Source organism: Phoxinus phoxinus (genome assembly GCF_949152265.1).
Source record: "Phoxinus phoxinus genome assembly, chromosome: 3".
In the NCBI taxonomy this organism is placed as follows: Eukaryota; Metazoa; Chordata; class Actinopteri; order Cypriniformes; family Leuciscidae; genus Phoxinus; species Phoxinus phoxinus.
The window spans coordinates 13,979,059-14,002,032 of record NC_136878.1 but is presented as its reverse complement, the minus strand read 5'-3'; the positions used below and the strand labels follow the sequence as shown (position 1 = coordinate 14,002,032).

Sequence of the window (22,974 nt, the reverse complement as noted above, 5' to 3'; positions counted from 1 at the left end):
GAGGTTACTTGCTTGTTTTTGCGTTCCTTTGGGGATTCCTTTTGTTGGCGTAAAAAGGGGTTTCCCGGGTTCGTTGATTGGCTGGCAGTCTTCTCGTGTCTGGATAGATGTCTTGGGCGGCCAATCACGTGGTGTGTTGGCGGATGGATGGAAAGTCTTTGAAGTTGGAAGCGGGGTTCACAGTCGAATCGTTTAAACGAAACTTTGCAGCAAAACTTAACTTAGAACCGAGACTTTCAACGGGAAAGAAAAGAAAACTAAGAGAAATAAAGAAAAGTGAGGCGAGTTTAGATGGCTTGACTGAAGCTGTTTAACCCATGTTCTTCTGATCTTGATTTGGGTTCTTTCGTCCGCTCGTCTAACGTTACATGGTTACTTGTCTGGAGGGAGTAAATCTGCTCTTCCGCTAACGGTCTTTTTCCTTCTACTCCTCCTTCCTTCTTGCTAAACTTCTTTCTCCTCCAAACTTCTGAATCTTTGTTCGGGTTTTAAGCTCAAATATTTGTCCAGCCTCCTGGATGAGTTCTGACCAATTAGGCACTGTCTTTATTTGAGAGGTGGCATTTTCTTCACCTCACGTCGTAAATCATGCGTTATCTGTGATCTCTTTACTCTACAGAGTACAGAGGCCACAGTTTAGACATCATTACTATTATAAGAATACGAAAAATTTCACACAGATTTCAATCAAGCCATCTTCTGAATTACGAACATATGATCGTACTGATAGGAAGCACGACACACTTTCATTCAAACATCTAATAGTTATAACCATTACATGACTTATATGATCTAAGCATAATAGACATACATATAGAGGTTGTAAACACAATATATAATTATGTAGTTGGATTATGTTTGGTAAGAAGTTCATCAAGAATTGTTTTGGGATGATTTTATGTAATTTTCTATGTAAAGTCTTAGTCTCTGTGGGTTTTGAGGAGGTCGTTCAAAGGTCCTCAAAGAAAAGGAGGTCTGTTTTACATGTCATTAATCTTGGTGGGTGCCAGAGCCGTGCCATCTCTGAACCAATCAGTCTTTCCCAAACTATCTAACTTGACAACGTTCTTCGTTGTTGGGCTCATCTCTTAAGGCCATAAATTCCTTACTGGGGGGTTTTCGTTGGCTATGGTAGACTGGCTGGAGCCGGGGTCTGGAGTGTTGAGTTCTGTGTGGAATTATATTTGAACGAATCACCTGGAAGATTCATTTGTGTTTGGTTCGCCCTCAAACGCTACAGAATGTCTTGGACTAGCTTATGGATTACAGATCTTTCATTGCTATGTCTATGGGCTTCCCACTTTCACAGTTGAGACAGATCATCGCCCCCTTGTGGCAATCATAAAAAAGAATCTCAATGAGATGTCACAGAGGATTCAGCGGCTCATCATGAAATTACAACGATATGATTTTGAGCTTGTTTACACACCAGGCAAGCACTTAGTGCTGGCAGATGCGCCATAATTGAGTACTGCTGCTTGCTCCACTGAAAATGACATTGAAAATCATGTCAACATGATCGTTGAGTCTCTACCTGTATCTCACGTTAAAGCAAAAGAGATTAGTGACGAAACAATCAAAGACAAAAAGCTACATACAGTGATGGAAAACATTCACAGTGGCTGGCCCAAGGGGTCCTGTCCGAAGTACTATCATATAAGATCAGAGCTAAGTGTGGCAAATGGACTGTTATTGAGAGACTGTAGAATTGTCATTCCACACAGCCTGAGGCCAGAGATACTTCGTAGGCTACACGAGGGGCATCTTGGCATTGAGAAATGTAAAAGGAGAGCCAGGAACGCCGTGTATTGGCCGGGGATCAACAAAGAAATTGAAAACATGATAGGAAAATGCGAAACCTGTAACAAGTACCAGAGCAAACAGGCAAGGGAGCCTATGATGGTTCAAGATCTCCCCACTGCTCAAATTTTCCTGAAATTGCTCTGCTCACAAGTGCAACATCCAACAGTGTCATTACTCATGTAAAGTCCATATTTGCCCGGCATGGGATACCAGAGATTGTAGTGAGTGACAATGGTCCTTGTTATAACAGCAAGGAATGGCAACAGTTTGCAAGACAATATGGATTTCACCACGTCACTTCAAGTCCACAACATGCACAGGCAAATGGCAAAGCTGAAAAGGGTGTGCATATCATCAAACAGCTACTCAAAAAAGCCACAGACAGCAAGTCGGATCCTTATTTAGCTTTACTAAGCTACAGAACGACCCTGCTTGAATGTGGTTTATCCCCAGCAGAACTGTTGATGAATCGCAGGTTGTGCACAACCCTACCTGCCTATAAATACATCAAGGAGAAGGCTGAGATACAGACAAAATTTGAGAATACAAAATAGAAACAAAAACAGCGTTATGACAAGTCAACCAAAACACTCAGACCACTTGCCAAAGATGATGTAGTGCGTATTCAAGACCAGGATGCATGAAAAGCTACTGTTCTCCAGGAGGTCGGACCGAGATCCTATGAAGTAAGGACTGAGGAGGGTCACGTGCTCAGAAGGAACCGTCGCAACCTTCTCAGAACCAAAGAGACTTTCAGAGAAACAGAAGATAAAGATGATAGTGCTTTCGTGTCACATGCAGAGTCAGTGCCAGAGCTGAAATCAGATGGATGTGTGCATGTGGACACAAGTGATGGTCACACAGAGTCACCTGTTTAAAGGAGATCTGAGCGTCAAGTCAGAAGACCAGTCAGACTCGATCTGTGAATAAATACTAGTTTTCATCTTTTTTTTATTTTTTATATATATATAAGCAGAGGTGGAAGTAACGAATTACAACTACTCACGTTACTGTAATTAAGTAGTTTTTTCGGGTACTTGTACTTTTTTGATTATATTTTTAAATCTGTAATTTTACTTGTACTCAAGTATTAAGCTAAGTAATCTACTTCGCTACTTGTAAAATCATATTTCGTTACTGAGTACAATTTGAATTAATATTCAAATCTTTTACCGGCATTTCGGTAGCCAATAAAAATATCTGATCGTAAACGGACCAATAAAAACCCTGATATTTGGACTGAAAAAAGCCGCCGCAGTCGGAGGTTTTTAAGAGCTGATTTAAGTGAAGGAGGCAAGTAACGTTAGCTCAGAGTGATTAATGGCTGGACTGAAACAAACTACACCGATACCAGCTGCGCGTTCTCATTCTCTCATCTCTCCGACAGCGAGTTTGACACCCTCCCCTCAGCGCGGGATTGCAGGTATTGCGCATCATTTGATTCATACCTGCAGGTTTCTATGGCATATTTGAATGGCAAATGTCGCGAGCGCAATATTCTAACGCAAGGGCACATTCATGTAATCTCAGAAAACTGGACGCGAGCTCTCAAATATAGGCCTACGAATAAACTGGACTCAGATATCGTACTCGGTTACTAACGTAACCTCGGTTCTCTCTAGGAGAGGAACGAGTACTGCGTCGAAGAACGCTACGGGAAAGTATTTCTTTGTCGAGATTGAAGCCTAAAAATTAATCCTTAATTTTGTAAATATTGTAAAACGCTTTTCTGTAGCATACAACCCTAGGCGGAGCAATATCGCTCACCCATTGGCTGCTCCGCCAGAAAAGCACAGCCTATGCGAGGCCAGAGACGCTGACCAATGAGGGCGCTTCGCGCCCTTCTGCGTCACCTCCCGCCAAAACAGGCGTGGCCTAGGCCTATAAATACGAGCATAGCTGTCTAACACACTGATTTTCGTCACGAAAGCGACGCAGCGTGGACACGCATGGCATGAGACGCAGTACTCGTTCCTCTCCTAGAGAGAACCGAGGTTACATTAGTAACCGAGTACGTTCTCTTACGTAGAGTTCTCTCGTACTGCGTCGAAGAACGCTACGGGAACCCTATGTAACCCGCCATGCGTGTTCTTGGACCGACACAGACACCTAAGGGCGCGCGCGCCCTGGCATACAAGTGCCTACCCCAAGAAGTATAGGGAGAGCGGCTAAAAATAGCATCATCCCTTTATAGTAGTGCCTCTAAGGGCATAATAACATATATATGAAATATATATATATATGAGGGGTAATAGCATGCTCATGGGACACATTGTCAGTGAGTGATGCTTAACATTGAAGTGACCTGGGCCGCAACGCGGGGCAGGAACACTAACATAGTCTTCTAGACCGAGAGCAGTTTAGCCTGCAACGCAGGAACCTCTAGGTTATAGAACCGTATAAATGTAGACGGGGAGGCCCAGCCTGCCGCCATACAAATATCCTGTAACGAGATTCCGCTATACCAAGCCCACGAAGAGGCCATGCCTCTCGTAGAATGTGCTCTGATGCCCAGGGGGCATTCCAAACCTCTAGATGCGTAGGCTAGCGCAATGGCATCCACTACCCATCGAGATAGACTCTGTTTCGTCGCGGCTCGCCCTTTAGAGCGCCCACTGAACGAAACAAAGAGCTGCTCCGTCTGTCGAAAAACAGCGGAGCGGGACACATAAGCTCTTAATGCCCTGACCGGGCAAAGGGAGCTATTTCCGTCCTCCGAGGCCGGCAGGGCCGCCAGGGAAATGACCTGAGCCCTGAACGGTGTGTTGAGGGACTTAGGTACATACCCATGCTTCGGTTTCAACACGACTACAGAGTCGTTTGGCCCGAACTTCATACAAGAAGCTCTAACTGAGAGCGCTTGCAAATCCCCCACGCGCTTCACTGAAGCGAGAGCCAAAAGAAACACGGTCTTGAAAGACAGGTGTTTCATGTCAACTGAGTGAATAGGCTCGAAAGGGGCCCCCTTTCATAGCGTTCAACACTGTAGAAAGGTCCCAAACGGGGACTGAAGGAGGCCTTGGAGGGTTTAACCTCCTGGCTCCTCTAAGGAAACGGACCACCAGGTCGTTTCTGCCCAGTGAATGGCCAAGCGTCGGATTAACGAACGCAGATATGGCAGCCACATAGACTTTGAGCGTGGATGGGGTTCTTCCCTTATCCAATAGCTCTTGGAGGAAGGAGAGAATCTCCGTTTCCCTGCACTGAAGTGGTGACAGACCTTGGTCTGAACACCAACCAGAGAACACCGACCATTTGGAAGCGTAGAGCCGTCTAGTAGACGGAGCCCTAGCCTGTTCGATCGTGTCTAACACTCCCTTCTGGAGGTTAGCGGGTACCCGTTTATGGCCCATACGTGTAGGGACCAGAGCTCCGGGTGAGGATGCAAAATCGAGCCCTTGGCCTGCGAGAGGAGGTCTCTCCTCACTGGAATCGGCCACGGGGCAGTACTCTTCAGTCGCATCAAAACTGGGAACCAGGGTTGATTCGTCCAGTACGGAGCGACTAGTAGCACCGCGCATCCGCTTTCCTCGATACGCTCCAGCACTTGAGGCAGGAGTGAGACAGGAGGAAAAGCATAGAGCGGACGGCGGGGCCAGACACTGGCCAGCGCGTTCGTGCTCTTTGAAAAGAATTCTGGGCAGTGAGCGTTTTCCTGGTTTGCAAACAGGTCTATTTCCGCTCTGCCGAACGTTTTCCACAGCAGACGCACTGTCTGTGTGTGTAGAGACCACTCTCCCGTCGGAACATTGTTCCGTGAGAGTCTGTCTGGGCCTACATTCAAGTGGCCTGGCACATGCATTGCTCTCAACGAGCGCAGGTTGTGCTGGGCCCATACCAGTATGCGTTCCGCTAACCTGAATAGGTTTCGGGATTTCACGCCCCCCTGGCGGTTTATGTAGGCTACTACCGACATGTTGTCCGAACGGACCAGGACGTGGTGCCCTTTTATCCGGGGACAAAAACGCCTCAGCGCAAAGTCCACCGCCATCATTTCCAGGCAGTTTATGTGCGGTAGTTTGGCTCGTTCTGGCCACTGGCCAAAGAACGGTCTGCCGTCGAGCAGTGCTCCCCAGCCTGAGGTGGACGCGTCCGTGGACACCACCTTCAGGCTCGAGGAAGTCCCCAGGCTTACACCTGACCGGTACCAGTCTGACGCTCTCCATGGTTTTCAGGGCTGAAATGCATTCCTGATTGACCTTGAGGCGATAACGACCGTGCAACCATGCTCGGCGCGGTACGCGCGCTTTCAACCAGAACTGCAGTGGGCGCATGCGCAGCAGGCCCAGCTGCAGTACCGCTGAGGCTGAGGCCATGAGGCCTAGCATTTTCTGAAATCTCTTGAGCGGCACTAAATGGCCGCTGCAGAAGGATTTCGCCATTTGCAGGGTGTCCTGCCTGCGCTGTGATGACAGCGAGTTCAGATCCAGTCCTAAAAAGGAGACCCTTTGACTGGGAAACAGTGAACTTTTCTCCCAATTGACTCTCAGACCTAAGCACTCGAGGTGATCGAGTATTAGTGTCTTGTGGTGAGCGAGTTCTGAAGGCGATTGAGCCAGAATCAGCCAATCGTCCAAATAGTTCAGAATTCGAATGCCTCGGAGTCTCAGGGGTGCCAGCGCCGCGTCCATGCACACTGTAAATGTACGAGGTGCTAGGGATAGGCCGAATGGCAGGACTGTGTACTGATATGCCCGGCCCTCGAAGGCGAATCTCAAAAATCGCCTGTGACGTGACGCAATTTGTATGTGAAAATACGCGTCTTTCAGATCTATCGCCATAAACCAGTCTCCTCGGCGAATCTGCGCGAGGATTTTTCTGGTCGTGAGCATTCTGAACTTTCGCCTTGCTAGCGCTTTGTTCAGACGTCTTAGATCCAAAATGGGTCTGAGACCCCCGTCTTTCTTGGGTACCAGGAAATATCTGCTGTACCAACCCCCTTCGCTTTGAGCTTGAGATAAAGGCTCTATGGCCCCTTTGCTCAATAGCTTCGCTATTTCGGCTCGAAGTAGGTGTGCTACTTCTGTTTTTACCGTGGTTTCGACTTTCTCCGTGAAACGGGGAGGGCGTCGATGAAACTGTAGCGAATAGCCTCTTTTTATAGTCTCTAGCACCCATTCTGAGACCCCGGGAAGTCTTTCCAATGCATCTGCACGTGTGACTAGGGGTTGAATGTAATCTGGGCCCTGGTCGCGAAATGGCGGCGACACGAGAGCAACCGTGTGCTGTAACATGGACGCCGTGGCGTGTGAGGCGGGGGGCATGTTTAACACAGTATGCATCCCGCGCGCGCTCGGCTCTCTGAGTTGAGAGAGAGAGCGCGGGGCGAGCCCCGTAGGGCTCGTTATATTTGTGAATAAACGTGGGCGCTTGGTGGCGGGCACATTTATAACACCGGGGACACTTTGTTTGTGTACTGACTGACCGTTCGTTAGTTTCGTTTTTACAGAAAACGCGGAACGTGCAGTGTGTAGTGGTTGTGGGCACTGGACAGTGGGCACGCTCACTACATGTAAAGCACAATCGGCATGAGTCGATTTTATGTGTGCAGACCCTGTGTTGTACGGGGCTGTGCTTGCACGGGTTGAAAAACCGGGCTCTGGTCGCGAAATGGCGGCGACACGAGAGCAGTCGTGTGCTGTAACATGGGCGCCATTGCAGCGTATGATGCGGGGGGCGCGCTTAATCGAGCGGGCAGCCCGCGCGCGCTCAGCTCTCTCAGCTGAGAGAGAGAGCGCGCGGTGCGAGCCCCGTACGGCTCGGCATGTTTGAGAATAAATGTGGGTGCGTGAACGCGGGTACATTTATAGCACTGGGGAGTACTGTCTATTAGAACTGACTGACCGTGCATCGGTTTCGTTTCATAGAAAACGTGTGACATGTAGCTTGTAGTGATTGTGGGCACTTGAAAGCGGGCACGCTCACTACATACGATGCACAATCGACAGAGTCGATTTTATGTGTGCAAGCCCTGTATTGTGTGTACGAATGGGCACTGGTCGTGGGCATACAGTTACACACATTACATCATCGGCTGTGGCCGGGACACCGTGTAGCAGAGAGTACTGTCTATCAGAACCGACTGACCGTGCATTCGTTTCGTTTTTACAGAAACCACGGGACATACAGTGTGTAGTGATTGTGGGCACTGAAAAGCGGGCACGTTCACTAACTTACATGTGACGCACAATCGACAGAGTCGATTTTATGTGTGCAAGCCCTGTTGTGTAGGGCTGTGCTTGTGTGTACGAATGGGCACTGGGTCGTGGGCATTACGGATACACACATTACACCATCGGCCGTGGCCGGGACACCAGAAAATACATTTTCAGATTTACCTGGGGCGTCGTGAAAATGGCGTTTGTGTGCAGGCAAACGGGCCATGATGCCGATTTGGTGACTGCAAAATACACTGGCACGGTCGCGTATGTTGGGACTGTGCGAGCGAGACATTTTAGTGAAATCCGGCCGCGGCGGGATTTTAACACTGTAACGTTAGCTTTCCTCGAAGCAGAAGTGCGCATCCTGGCTGAAAACGGGGCTTTCCGGGACTCCGCGATTTCTTCGTGAATTCAGGAAGAAAAAGGCGCGGGTCGTGAGGACGGTAACGTACGTTCCTCTGCAGAAAAGCAGCCATCCAGCCGGTAAGCGCATCGATGCTGGTCTTTCTCCGTCGACGCTCACGAGCGGCGGGGGAGGGGAGATCCTCGGAGCTCGCCCATCCCTTGCTACCCGAAGCGAGGAGAGAATAGCAGTCGTCCTCCACAGACGCGGTTTCACCTTCCTCGTCCATGACGGACGCGGCGGCACACAGCGGCCCTTGTCCGTCGGTCAGAGAGTCCAGCGAAGCGGGCGGAGAAGCTGGCGGCAGCAGCGGCGAGCACCTCGCGGTGGAGGGAGGTTCCGGGCTCCGCTGAGCACGGCGCTTTTCACGGCGCGGCACTACAGCGGGCGGAAAGATGCAGCTTCAGTAATGAACCCCAGGCGAGTCCGCAGAGTCACCGTAGGCATCAAATCACAGTGATGGCAGCCGCCATCGACGAGAGCTGAAGCTGCGTGATCCTTACAGGCGGGAAACACAAGCACGTGGTCCCCGTCGCTGAGCGGGGCTCTACACGAGCCACAGGAGGTGCGAGGCATCTTGAAAAAGACGCTCGGCTCTTTTAGTGGTGGAAAAACTGTGTGTCGCGACGGCGAACACACACACAAAACACACACACATAATGTAAAGGATATTCCACGCCGGAGAAGCGCAGCAGGGAACGGCGGCTGAAGGCGGCAGCTTCAGAGAAAAGGCTCGTCCTGCTGAAGTGCTGTTCCAAACGGCTGTGGCGGCTCGAATCCAATCCAACGATGCGTGCAGCTTCGTGAATTAAGAAAAATCAGTGTGTTAGACAGCTATGCTCGTATTTATAGGCCTAGGCCACGCCTGTTTTGGCGGGAGGTGACGCAGAAGGGCGCGAAGCGCCCTCATTGGTCAGCGTCTCTGGCCTCGCATAGGCTGTGCTTTTCTGGCGGAGCAGCCAATGGGTGAGCGATATTGCTCCGCCTAGGGTTGTATGCTACAAAAAAGCGTTTTACAATATTTACAAAATTAAGGATTAATTTTTAGGCTTCAATCTCGACAAAGAAATACTTTCCCGTAGCGTTCTTCGACGCAGTACGAGAGAACTCTACGTAAGAGAACGAGTGTGCGCTCTCGGACTGTGTCATGTCATGTGTAATCGCGAATCTTGCCAAATGGTTCTCACTGCAGACTCAAATGACGCCCAGCTCCAATCTCTACATGCTCTTGAATTAAACGTTGTCAAAAGTTGAGAAAATGCTACAGAAAATCATATTGCCTGTAAGTGAAATGCACCAGGAAAACTTTCAACAATCAAAGGTGGATCTTTAATTTTTTTACAATGTAAATCAATATGTTAGAAATGTTTCGGAATGGGGCATTTGTATGATTTGTACAAATAACATAGTCTGTTTAACTGCATTACCTACTACATTGTACATATTGAACTTAGAAATTCCATTATCATGACCACTAATTAATATCCTTCGTCAATAAGGTAAAAATGTGTTAAAAGTGGCTATTTTCTACATAAATCTATGATTTGATTGAATATTTATTGGTAATATATCAACTATCGCCGGGTAAAAAGTAACTAGTAACTAGTACTCTGAGTAGTTTTTGAGAAGAGTAATTTGTACTTTTACTTAAGTACTTTTTTGACACCAGTAATTTTACTTGTAATTGAGTATTATTTCAGCAATGTAACGGTACTTGTACTTGAGTACAAATTTTCAGTACTCTTTCCACCTCTGTATATAAGTTATAGTTATATATATATATATATATATATATATATATATATTATATATATAATATATATATATAAGATAAAATGTGAATCTTGTACAATTCAGGTGTTATTTACATATGTTAAGGTATGTTTTTTTGTTGTTGTTGTTCTCAGTTTCAAAGAAAGGGGGATGTGTTGATTTGCAATGAATAAACAGTGTGATACTTAATGAGACCTGCAGAGGGGGCTAGCGGGTGAGAAAGGACTAGTGGAGACAGGGGTAGAAGAAGGGGGTTCTTGATTGTGATGATTTTGGTTCGGACATTAAAGGGGAGATGAAGCACTCAATCAAGTTTACATAATTTACAAGATGGATTTCCACTATAATCAAAAAATATATAAGAAACGTGAAAAATGTAAGGATATAAAAGAAACAAGAAAAAACGTTTTAACTTTCGCGGCCAGGGCGCCGCCATTTTGCAGAATTCGAACCTATGACGTCACGGGGTTGGTTGGCTCTGTGTGCAGTGAATGACATAGGCCGTGGGCCGGACCCCGAAATTGTGAATTTCACAGATCCCTGCCAAGGAACTAAGTGATTTGTTTACAGATGGCATGTAAAAATTCTTATAAGTAGTGTAATCATTGTTTCCAACGTTGATGTGTGCACATTTTATGAAGATATCGATTTAAACTCTTACATTTTTAAACGGGCAAATTTGTAGAACTACTAAATCGTAGCGCCAGAAAACGTAAACAAATCACCCGTCTCCTTGACAACCTGTCACGTCTCCCTGACAACCAACATATTTGATACAGTAACTTTGCTCTCTTTATAACGAAATCCTGCGATTTAAATAGTCTTTATATACTTTTTGTCTACACGAGATATACTATACATTGTGCACTTACCGTCAGAAGACCTCTAAGGTTATTGATCACCCGTGACATACATAGAAATTTACATAGACCGCATAACAACAAAGCGGGACGCGATTGACAGCCGGTGTGCGACAATATGAAGTGCTGTAAGTTATACATGTTGCTTCTAGGGCAAAAAGCCCAATAACCTTATTTTCTCAAACAAGTTGGGCATCATTTGTTCACGTCACATTTAGTATCGGTACGGTACGCTTGGAACCTCAACAGAGGTGGTACCATTTAAAGCGAGCCGTACCGTACCATGCAGTTGAAATGCGCCATAAGTGAGCCGTACCTAACCGTACCGTACCATGCAGTGGAAAAGCACCAAAGCGTGCCGTGCCGTACCGTACCATGCAGTGGAAAAGCACCAAAGCGTGCCGTGCCGTACCGTACCATGCAGTGGAAAAGCGCCATATGTAGGAACTGCACCAACGCTGTCTAAGGATGAAACACACAACATTGTGAGCGTGCAGCCATGGCCTGAGTACATCTTTAAATAACATGACACTAATAAAAGTTAATCTGGTTCAAGTTCGTTTTTGTCTGGTGTTGTAAATTCACTAAATAGCCCTAGTTAGCCGTTGATAATCTAACTCAGGGGTTTTCAAAGTGTGTGGCGGGCCTCCAAACAGTTTCAGGGGAGGATCAATGGAAGTGAAACTATTACATTACTTGCATTAGTTATCAAAAGGAGATCACACAGAATAGCCCACATGTGTGAGAGTTCAGATACAGTAGTTTTGGGGAACTGTTTTCCCCTCATCAGGCTGAAACTAATAAATGCCTTAGGACAGACCTTTGTTTATAACTGTTTGGTGCAGTAAGAAGTTATGTTCAGCAATATTAGGCTATTTTGGCTCAAATGTTGAGTGCCTATGGGATAAAAAATATATAATTATATCCCAAAGGCATCCAGGAATTGAGCGAAACTTACCAAGTAAACTAAAAATGTGGTGGGGGGCACGTCGTTTCCCACGCTTTGTTTTAAGGCACGCAGTCTCAGACTTTGAAAACCCCTTATCTAATGTTTGCCTTACTATAACATTAGCCAACTATACAAAATAAATCCAACGTGGACGTTGCCTCATGGAGATACCGTTAATATGTTGCCTACTTCACCCAAGTGAGGTGTTCCAAGAGCGTCTGCCTTCTGCCCTACAGATGTCGGCTTCACCGTCAGGAGAGGAAACGCATGCAAAATATACAAAATACAATGTGGGATTAGACAGGAATCAGGAGATAACGTAAGCTAACTATATAACCGTGTGTGTTTTAGACATCTCACTGCCCCAACATAGCTGATTCAAACTGTCAACTCATTATGAACTATGGAAGCTGTTTAAATCATCTGTGTTGGAGCAGGGAGTTGTCTAAAACAGGCAGGACAACGTGTATCGTGTAACTTACTCCTGGAGATGTTTGGGAAATACTCCCGCAGTACATAAGCTTCACTTCAAATAAGATAAATTCATATAACTGTTAGCTAGTTACACGGAAGGGGCTGAACGATGGAAAAAAACTTTAAAACTTTCTTCTTCTGGACGAAAAAAAAAAAACTTCAGCGTCATAGTCAACATTTTAAGACAAATGCAAATAAGCCCTTGATAAACTCTTTACAACACACAGTTAAATAAATAATTAGCTTGCGGTATCCACAGAAAAAAAAGCTGATCCTACCATACAAAGTTACTTCAGGTGCTAACACTAGCCAACTTGCCGTATACTACATTTAAAACGACAAAAATAGCTTACCATTACCCACGTGTGTAGCATTCGGCGAACATATGCCAAGACCAATGCATTCAGACTTTTTACAATGTTTCGGATAATGCTAGTGCTAATCAGTTACCTACCTTTCCACGATGTGTGGTGCAGTCATACACTGTAGCCAAAAAACGGAGGACTCGCCACTGACCGGCCGCCGCGCCCGCGAGTTCAGTTCACATCCGGGTCTTCGGGCACCGGTTCAAATAATGTGATTGGTCAACTCAAGTTGACAAGGTAACAACACGAGCTTTGATTGGTTCTTACTCCGGCTAACATTTTGTGGTTAGCTAGCGAGATTATATCTACGTTATATTTTTAATGTGCAACAATTGACGTTGGAAACAAGCAGTAATGTGCTCAACAACAATTTATAAAGCCAGTTATAAAAAATTAACCAGTTCCCTGGAGGAGATCTATCAAATCGAAAACTAAAGGAGAAAAACAGACTTGGCCCACTGCCTAACAGAGATAGATTACCACACAAAAAGACGACGTCTACGTTATATGTTAACTAACTGCACATGGAAACATTGTTCGCGATGTCTGCCATCATATTCCCGTTTCTTGTCTAACAGTTAGTCCAGTAAGTTAGCATGTAGCTATTTTTATCGGTCCAACCAGCTATTGATGGGACGCTCCAGTGTCTCCGCTCGCTCGGACATCCTTCAGGGAGAGCATTGCCACTTCCAACACGTCTGGGCATTAAGCCACATTAAGCGTTCTTATAGCCTAATGGTGCGTTCACACCGGACGCAAATAGCGTGTCAGGCGCGAGTCATTTCAATGTTAAGTCAATGCAAAGACGCGTTACGCGCGTAAAGCGTGTAACGCGTCTTTGCATTGACTTAAGGCCGGTGACACACTGGATGCGTGGCGTGAGCGTCTCAGCTGCGTGGCGTGTCCGTTTTTATTTCGGCTCCCATGTTAACAGGTTAGAGCTTGCAGACTGCCTGCGTGAGACGCGCGTCTCAGGCGCGGCATGAGCCGCGCGGAAAACGCGTGCATGCTAGAAATAGAACCGACGCCTATTTTTCACGCGACACGCAAGCGTGTTGGAAGCGTTTCCAGGCAAAATTGAATAGGAAAACATGTTTATATGTCATTTTGTACACAATTACATATTAATTAATGACATTTTAATGTTTGAAAGTCTATAGGTTGACATAAATTCAGATATAAATGTAATAAAAAAAAATAAAAAATAAAAATCGATTTTCAAATATTGCACCTGTCAAACATAGTCTATTTTTGAAAATCTGATTTTGGAAGGTGAAGGTGTGTGAAAAAAGTTGAAACTGTTGTCGTGAAGACAAGAGCCTGTCGGCGGCCTCCCTCTGTCACCTACAGCAGCAGCAGCGCGCCAGCGCCGCGTCAGGCACGTTTCTGGTGTGTAAAGACACAGAAAACGCGACGCATCCGCCACGCAGCTGACACGCAACAGAAACGCCACGCTCACGCCACGCATCCAGTGTGTCACCGGCCTTAACATTAGGCTTGTTTGAGATGAGCAAAATCTGCGCAGAACCGATCACCGGTGATCAGCGCGAGATGCATGCCGGTTAGAAATGTGTCCGACTGCCTTCCGCCTGGCTCTGATGTCATGCTGACGTATGTCAAAAATCTCTCGCGAGCGCAAGGCACACCTGTCGGATTCTGCAGTTGCGCGCAGTTGCTCTCCACCGACTGCGCTGATCAAAAGCATGATGGGAAACGACTTGCTGACGACACAGCTTAATACTCATTGGTTTAAACAACCTTGACGTATTGTTCTCTTTTAAAATGTTTGAATTTAAAACTCTGATTTCGTGTTTTTATGTGTACAAATTATGTGTGAGTATTCCCAAACTCTCTGACCGTGCGATCATATGGATTATGTGATTATGTAATTTTTATCAAAAATATAGGCCTATAGGCTATATAACATGTCTGTATTAAAGAAAGAAAAAAGATTGATAAACAAGTAGCCTATTTGGAATGGGATTAAACAAGTGCTTTGGGTGTCTTGTTCATTATATTTATTTTCATATAAAAGCAACAGAACTTAAATTACATCCAGTTTATTAGCAACACTGTGCACGAGCGTGAATCCCGTGAATCCCGCGATATGCATCTTTGATCTCACAGGTGTCAGATCCACTGCGAGAAGAGAAAATTGTCCGGCTTGCCTGCGCTTTTTCCACTCCTCCCCTCACTGCAGCCGCCTACTCTCGACTACACTTCAGGCGAGGCAAGGCGCATCTCAAACAAGCCTATTGAAATCACTCGCGCCTGACGCGCTATTCGCGTCCGGTGTGTGGGTGCAGTAATGGTTTTCTATGGGAGGAAAATGCTTAACCGTTCATATTATGGGCTCATCTGATTTTTTTGTACATAGCCTATTTGTTAGGATTTTAGTATCATAATGATTAGGCTTATAAATGCACGCACAATTATCCGTGAACTTGATTTGAACAAATGCCTTTCAACTTGTGTGTGCAAAATTCAGAATTAAATTAATGTGCAGAAATTTGTACAAATAGAGAGTAGTCTATGTAGGCCTACTATAGGCTACTGTTGTAGCCATTTAAAAAAGCGCATTTCATATTTGTTAAAATATTATAATGTTATTTTTATTTTTTTTCATTTAGGCTATGTTGATTTATGAAAAGTGAACAGCACGACCGAGTAACTGCACCCACACACCGGACGCGAATAGCGCGTCAGGCGCGAGTGATTTCAATGTTAAGTCAATGCAAAGACGCGTTACACGCGTTTTACGCGCGTAACGCGTCTTTGCATTGACTTACGGTGCTGATCCACTTGTCCGACACGAATGTCGTGTGGTGTCGCAACGCCTCCCCACATGTGAACGTTGATGGGCGTTCTTCTAGTTTACCGCTATGGGCGTGGTTTTCAGCCAGCGGCCAGTCAAAAACAAAGGACCCGCGAGAGACTTCCCTCCGTCTCCATGTGCGTGCTTCTATTGGATAGACGCCTCGCGTTCAACGGAATTCATTTGCATAAAGATGGGCATCGGCCAGCTTTTTGACGCGCGGCATTTTTTCAAATGAAGCGCCGCCTTCCCGGAATGCTTTGCAAGCGCGTCAAAGTCGCTTGACGTCACCCATAGGAATATAGTGGAGTGCAGCGCGACAGAAGTGTCGCACGGACAAGTGGATCACCGCCGTCAACATTGAAATGACTCGCGCCTGACGCGCTATTCGCGTCCGGTGTGAACGCACCATAAGATAGGATGCGCAATATGAGACATGGAGCGGGTCAGACATGATTTTGACCGTTGAAGTTGAAGTTGTTATAGAAAGCCTTTCTTTAAAGTAAATTTCGTTTTGTATAAATTGTATCTTAATGTTAATCAATTTTTCATCAACCAATTGCCTGTTTTAATGAATAGGCCGACGAAACAAATATAACGGAGGCGCCCGCGCGCTCACTTATTGCACGTGAACTAGAGCACATCCTAACTTAACGAAACTCAGTGTATGCCTCACACAGACATGACAAATACATCAAATACACAAAGCTTGAAATGTTTTTAAACGAAATAATTCAAAACGAAAAAGGCTACTCTCTGATAATCCATTAGGCTTATTTATGTGCATTTCTTTCTATAAGCGCGTTCACACGGAGATGGCGATCGTCAACTTCATCTTTGCAGTCGAGTCGACACTTTTAGAGAAAACACTTGTTTATTAGCTAATAAAAATCAATACACGCGTCACCGGATTTACAGATGCACGCACACATAGGCTATTATTTCGAAATAACGAGATACTGTGTTGAAATAACATTATTATTAATAATATAGCCTACATCTTTGTTAAAAGAATTTTAAAAAATGAACGTGAACTAGTTCATTTTTAGATATGTGAACCTAGTTCATTAAAAAAAAAAAAAAAAAAAAAACTATGAACGAACTAGTTCATTATCATCTGTGTGAACTGAACTTTGAGCTAGTTCTTTTTAAGTATGAACGGGCACAACACTGACCACGCAATACATGGTCAAGATCAGCCTCTTGACAGCAGAATGACTCTGAAACGGTGGGCATCGCAGTACAGCAGCCACACTGACAGCGTTCCCAATCCCAACCCGCTCTTCTCCCCAAACCACCACCAGCTGTTCGACATACCGACGTACCACTGCTCGGTTCTCACGCCGTATCGGCTCAAATGCATAGGCAATGGGACACACGGGCTCAACAGGGGCCTCATGTATCAACACAGCGTACGCTCAAAAACGTTGCGTACGCCAGCTTTCACGCTCACGGTCGGATGTACTAACAGTGAAATTAACGCGAGAATGTGCGTTCCTCCACGCCAATTTCATGTCTGGCGTACGTACATTTCTTATTGTTTTTGTCCGTTGGCGACTCTTACAGGCAATGAAGTGAAGTTGCAAACATTACACAACGAATTGTTCTACAAGTCAGTGATGCGCGGGTTGATCCAAAATGAGCGGGTGCCTGCGGTCAGCCACGGTTACGAGTCATCCAAAAATATTTTTAATGATATTCGGGTCGTGGTCGGTCGGGTCGTTTGAAATAAAGATGCCAATTAAACCTTTGTAATTTATATAGTAGGCTACTAGACACAGTTGTCTATGAAATACACTTTATTGTCTGAATAACTGGTGCGAGGATGACGCACGAGCTCAGTCTGCAGCAGAGATGAAAGTGGGAAATCCTTATTTACCTTTTGAATGTTGAGCGCGTTATTAACATTTGAATAAAAGCTGACGCGGGGCAAAATGCCCGATTTCCCAACACGTTGAACTGAGCAATGCCATTGTGCCATTTTAATAGGCTACTTTTAAACACATATAGCTCAGTAATGTCAGTTTTATGTAGCCTATTTTCTGAGAGGGGGCGGGACTTTTGTTGGGAAATTCGGGGGAGAGACGCACACTTCGGTTAGACTGGATAAACACATGCAGCATCTTAATTGTTAAGAAAATGAAACAAAATAAATGAATAAATCAAGCCTTTATTACATAACACTAGGCTATCATACATGCATTCAGAAAAATGTGCACCCCTAGTTCCTACGTCTATGGCCCAATGACGCTACGATGAGCATTACTAGGTACTTTAAAAAAGGAAGCGGGTCGGGTACAATATTTTCTTTCTCTTTTTTTGCGGTCCGAGTTACGGGCGGGTTAGTTGAAAACATCGGTCGGGTGCGGGTTGTTTATACATTGACCCGCACATCACTGCTCTATCGCTCCACCACCTGTGGGAAGCATTGCTATTAATTTGCAATTTATAAAACAATTGACATATATTGTCACACGAGCCTTATGGGAATATTCTATCAATTATGCAATTAAGTAAGAACACATAAAAGCATACAAATTGATACAACCCTTAATCTATGGCAATGGCAGATTTGGCCTTATTAGAGGACATTGCTAATTGCAGAATCCGAAGAGAACGAGTTTTTAGGGACCACAATGATTTTCTGGCCATTTACAGTGCGACTTTCAGATCCCACCGCATTGACGGCATCAGCCAAACTCTCCCACTCATATTTTTTCCTGTTGTTATTAATTCCGGAGGACAAAGTTCCAAATAAAATATTTTTTTCTCGTTTCTACCTCTGATAGTATAGCACCTCCAATACACTTTCTGTTAAGTTTCATTTCTTGCCGCTTGCTTTAGCCATTTTCTTACTGCTTTCTTTTGCCAAAGTGGACTCATTACCATATTTAAATGTATTTAATTAAGGGAGGAGACTGGGTGGGGCGTTGTGCTCGTGCATGTGCACTCAATTTTACGTTAATTGGGATGTACAAAGAGAATATGCGTGGGATCCTTCGTACGCAGAGATTCATACATCTGGGTTTTTTTGTGCGTAGGCCTACGCAGATTTACAGCTTTGTCCGTACGCAATGTTTTAGTATGAATTCAACGCAAGTCTTTGTACATGAGGCCCCTGGTCTTTCAAGTTCGTCTTTCTCCATTTTAAATCAAGCGCGCATTCAGTCAGGTAAAGAAATGCTGCATTCTCTTCACTAACCATTGGACCCAACCAACCCCGTTACGTAGGCTGTGACGTCACTTCAAAATGGCGACTCGCTATCTAGAAAGCTAGCTAGAAATTACGAAAATAATTTGTCATATATGTGGTTTTAACAACTTAAAAAAAAAAAATTAGGCAAGGTGATTTTTGTAATATATGTAGCTACTACCAGTGCCAAAACATGGATGTTTCATCTCCCCTTTAAAGTTTGAGCAGAAGCTCAGTGAGTACTAAAAATTAGTCTCATTCATCTGACACAACAACACAGGGGGGTCGTCTTATATTCAGGGACGTCTTATATTCGGGTATACGGGTACTTTTCAAAGAGGGGAGGGATTACATAGAGGATGAGACCCTGAACAAAGCATGTAAATGAAAAAGGCGTTAGCTCGTTACCAAACTTTCCGCGGCTCTAATCTCATCAGCATAACAGTGTCATTCAAATGCATTGCTAATCCAATCAGTCTAATAGTCAACGACTGGGCCAGGGGCTCCAAGAGCCATTAAAAGACAAAGGGTGGGAGTCTCAGTAATCTGACTCATTTAACTTACAATAGAGAGAACAGGACTGGCAGGAATCTCTTGCTGGAAACTCTGTTTAACAGCTGATATAATCATCCACAAATGCAAAATTCAGTCTACTTAACTTTCTCAGTTTATATTTGATTGTATTGGAATCTAAATTAAACATTTGTAATACTACAAATCTCCAAAAGGTTTTAGAACTAAGCATTGAAGTACCCCATACCAACTAATGGTCTTGTCTCCAGAGCGCTGGATGGAACAGCAGTAATAGACGTTCTTCCGGGTGGCAAAAGCCAAGCGTTCCTATGGCAACACTTGTAAATTGCTTGGAAGGGAGACCCACCGTCGGCAGTAAAAATGTAATAAAACTTAAACATTTAAATTTAAACAATTAATTTTTACAATTAAAAATAATGCTTTTTATCATAATAACAACTGTAGTCTATTTAATGATATAAGTAAAAATATTTAATATATAAATATTTAATAAAGTAGGCCTAGGCCTAACGTTTCACATAATTAGCTAAATACTCTCTATAGCCCTTTTTTCTAACCAAATTGACATGCTATATATGGTCATTAAATGGCTTTCCTGAGGTAAATGTTATGTGACATAGTTGTTCTCCAGCTGTTATATTGACCTCTTTGCGCGGTTGAAAAACACTGATTGGTTGATATTATGTATGAGAAATATACATTTCGGTAAATTGCGTGAGAAAATATATGTGTGGCGTGAGAGCGTGTGAAAAGTGACAATTGCGTGAGTCTCACGGTCAATGTGTGAGAGTTGGAACTTGGCAGCCCTCTTTTACTTCAGGCAGTGACTGGCAATGAGTCTGATCTTCAAAAGAGACTAATATTGGTCTTGATTTTCCTCGGCTGAAGATAAATGCTCTGCTATGATTTTGTAGATGGACCAAAGCGTTTATAGCCAGCTGAAAACGCCTAGCTGTGGGCGCTTGAGAGCGTTTTGGCAGCGCAGTTTTTTTTTCAGTTGAGACGCTTCTTATGATACAGAATATCCGTTGGTTGGTGTGGTATTAGTCCCGCCCCTCCTCCACTGTGATTGGACAGTTGTGACAGTGATGAGCACGGCGTTTTACCCAAAGTTGAACATTCTTCAACTCTCGGCGACCTGTAAAAAACGCCGAACGCTCAGCACTTCAGCGTGAAAAAGACGCTCAGCACCTCGTTACGCTCATGGCGTTTTAAAAACGCGGCGCTCCCATGGAAAACAATTGAAAAAACACGCCAGCCGCGCTAAAAAGCGCTTTGGTGGACACACGGCCTTAGGCTACGTTCACACTTAGCGTCTTTTTTGACAAAAAAAGTTAACAACGGCGTTTTTTTAGCAAAAAAAAAAAAAACGCTGCGCGTTCGGTTACAAATAGCAGCCGAGCGCGTCTTTTGTTGCTATAACAACAGCTGCAACAGTAGTGTGCCCACACAGCCTCTTTATGATGTATGTTATGATAGAGTTGTGTACTCATATCAAACAGCTCCTTGTGCTCCGAAACAAGGACGATTAGTTTTTCTACCGACACGTGTCCATTTTTCTTGTTGTTATGGAAACGACAGGTCTCGCTACTCGCTTGTCATTGGTCAGCTGTCAAAAAGGCGCTTGACGTAGGGCGTTCTTTTCAGAAAAGTTAAACTTTTTTCAACTTTAAAAGACGCTCTGAGCTGCAGAAAAAGACGCCGGTGGTGGCGTTTAAAAAAGCGCTCAGGACTTTTTTGAAAAAACGGTTTACTCCATAGGGTTCTAATGTAGAACAGACGCTGGCAGTTTGAAAAAAGACGCTAAGTGTGAACATAGCCTTAGTCAGTAGGATCCGCTCGCGTTCTGCCACCTGGAAGTATCTTGGTGCCTATTGTTTACAAACTTTCTGAAATGCCTTATAGAGCTTATTTAGCCCCGCCCCTTTTCAGCGCTGCGCTCGTTGTCTTTCGGTCTGTATTGTCACAGCGATCTTGGGTATTTATGAATGAACGGCTCGTTTTTAAATCTTTCCTACTGACATTTGTTAAGACATTTGCTTTAAACATTACAATCCTCATGATAGCCTAACGTAAGCCGCGCTATATTAGTCCAATAAGGGGTTTCCAATAATACGGGGAAGGTTTCTTGCGTGTTCCGTCTTTTCTCATGACAAAGTATTTTGGGTTAAATAAGACACATTCGCATATGCAATTATCTCGTTTTAATCTGACTCCATGAATTAAAAAGGTTCAATATGACAAAAAAAGGTTATGTTTTCACTTAAAATGGTTACACCAATAATCTTACTCCGCATGGAAAATATTAGTAAGCCTGCCCACACATGCTAATAAAAACACACAAATACAACAGAAGTTATATTACAGAGCACAAGAATTAACTGCTGTATCTCTTATTTCTTAGAATATCAAAGGAGCACCAGGAAAATTCTCTGTTGCAATCACCACATGGGTGAGTTTTTTTTTTTGTGTGGAAAATTCTCTGTTGCAATCACCACATGGGTGAGTACAACACTTCCTTCAACAGATTTGCTCCAATTTATTGTGACTTGTGTGTTGGAAAAAGGATTATATTCAGCGCCCAAGAAATGCAATCCATTAAACTCACACATTTCTGTATTTTATGTAATGGCAGTCACTGAACTTTATTTTGCAGAAGTTTTGTTTATGTGGTGGCTTCTATGGAGTCAAAATAGGGCCATATATATCTGCAAAATAAAACAATGTTTCGCAAAAAAAAAAAATGTTTTGCAAAAAAAAAAATGTTTTGCAAAAAAAATAAATGTTTTGCAAATAAAAATAGAGTATTGAGGAAAAAAAATGTTTTTTTTGCAAATAAAATAAAATAATTGCAAAAGAAAAGTTAACCACTGAGAGAAAAAATAAAGTTTAGCAAAGTAAAACTTCAGCAGCATTGACTGCAACACATATTTCCCTTTGCGCCGCTCCTTTAAATCCGCGTTTCTGTCATCCGTGCCTCTGCGGTGCACGCTTTCCTTTGCGCTTCCTTTTTCTTTGCGCCTCGCTTTGTGTCCCTGATTTGACGTGGGGGGTGGGGTCAAGAGGTTGGGGTGTGTACAAGGAACGAAGGCGCGTCCTTCTCGCCTACGTCATCAGCGCGAGCCCCAGACCGAGTGGATCGATCGAAATGGCGGATGGGTGATGGATCACAGGTATGTATTATTGATAGCTTTCTTATTATTATTATTAGACTCCTATATTATTAATAACAGATACTGCTAAATACCACCCTCTAGCCGGTCTGAAGTATCTGTTATCAATAATATAGGAGTCTAATAATAATAATAAGAAAGCTATCAATAATACATACCTGTGATCCATCACCCGCATGTCTCTGCTCCGTAGAGTTGTGACGTTCGCGAACGAACCGATTCTTTTGAACGGCTCATAAACATGAACGATGGGAGCCGAGTCGCGGCTGGAGGGGAGCCGTTCTTTGTCGTTCTTTTTTTCCTATGCGTGTTTCACACAGATGCACACAAAGGCTGTGTTTACACTTGGCATTAACATGCGATCACCATGATCTGATCAAGCAGATCGGATCATTAGCCAATCAGGACACCGTGCGTTTACATTTGTTCATATTAACAAATGTATCTGGATAACTGATCGGATTTCTGTTT

At 44.3% G+C, this 22,974-nt stretch overlaps 1 protein-coding gene across 1 annotated transcript in view; it reads left to right on the top strand.

Annotated features, from left to right (window-relative positions):
- Nucleotides 1–22,974, top strand: part of LOC306995309 (globoside alpha-1,3-N-acetylgalactosaminyltransferase 1-like) — an 85,918-nt gene that overhangs the window by 36,271 nt on the left and 26,673 nt on the right. Inside the window, exon 4 of the mRNA XM_079606813.1 lies at nt 21,735–21,782. Within this exon, the coding sequence (XP_079462939.1) occupies nt 21,735–21,782 (48 nt within the window). The remainder of the gene's footprint in view (nt 1–21,734; nt 21,783–22,974) is intronic.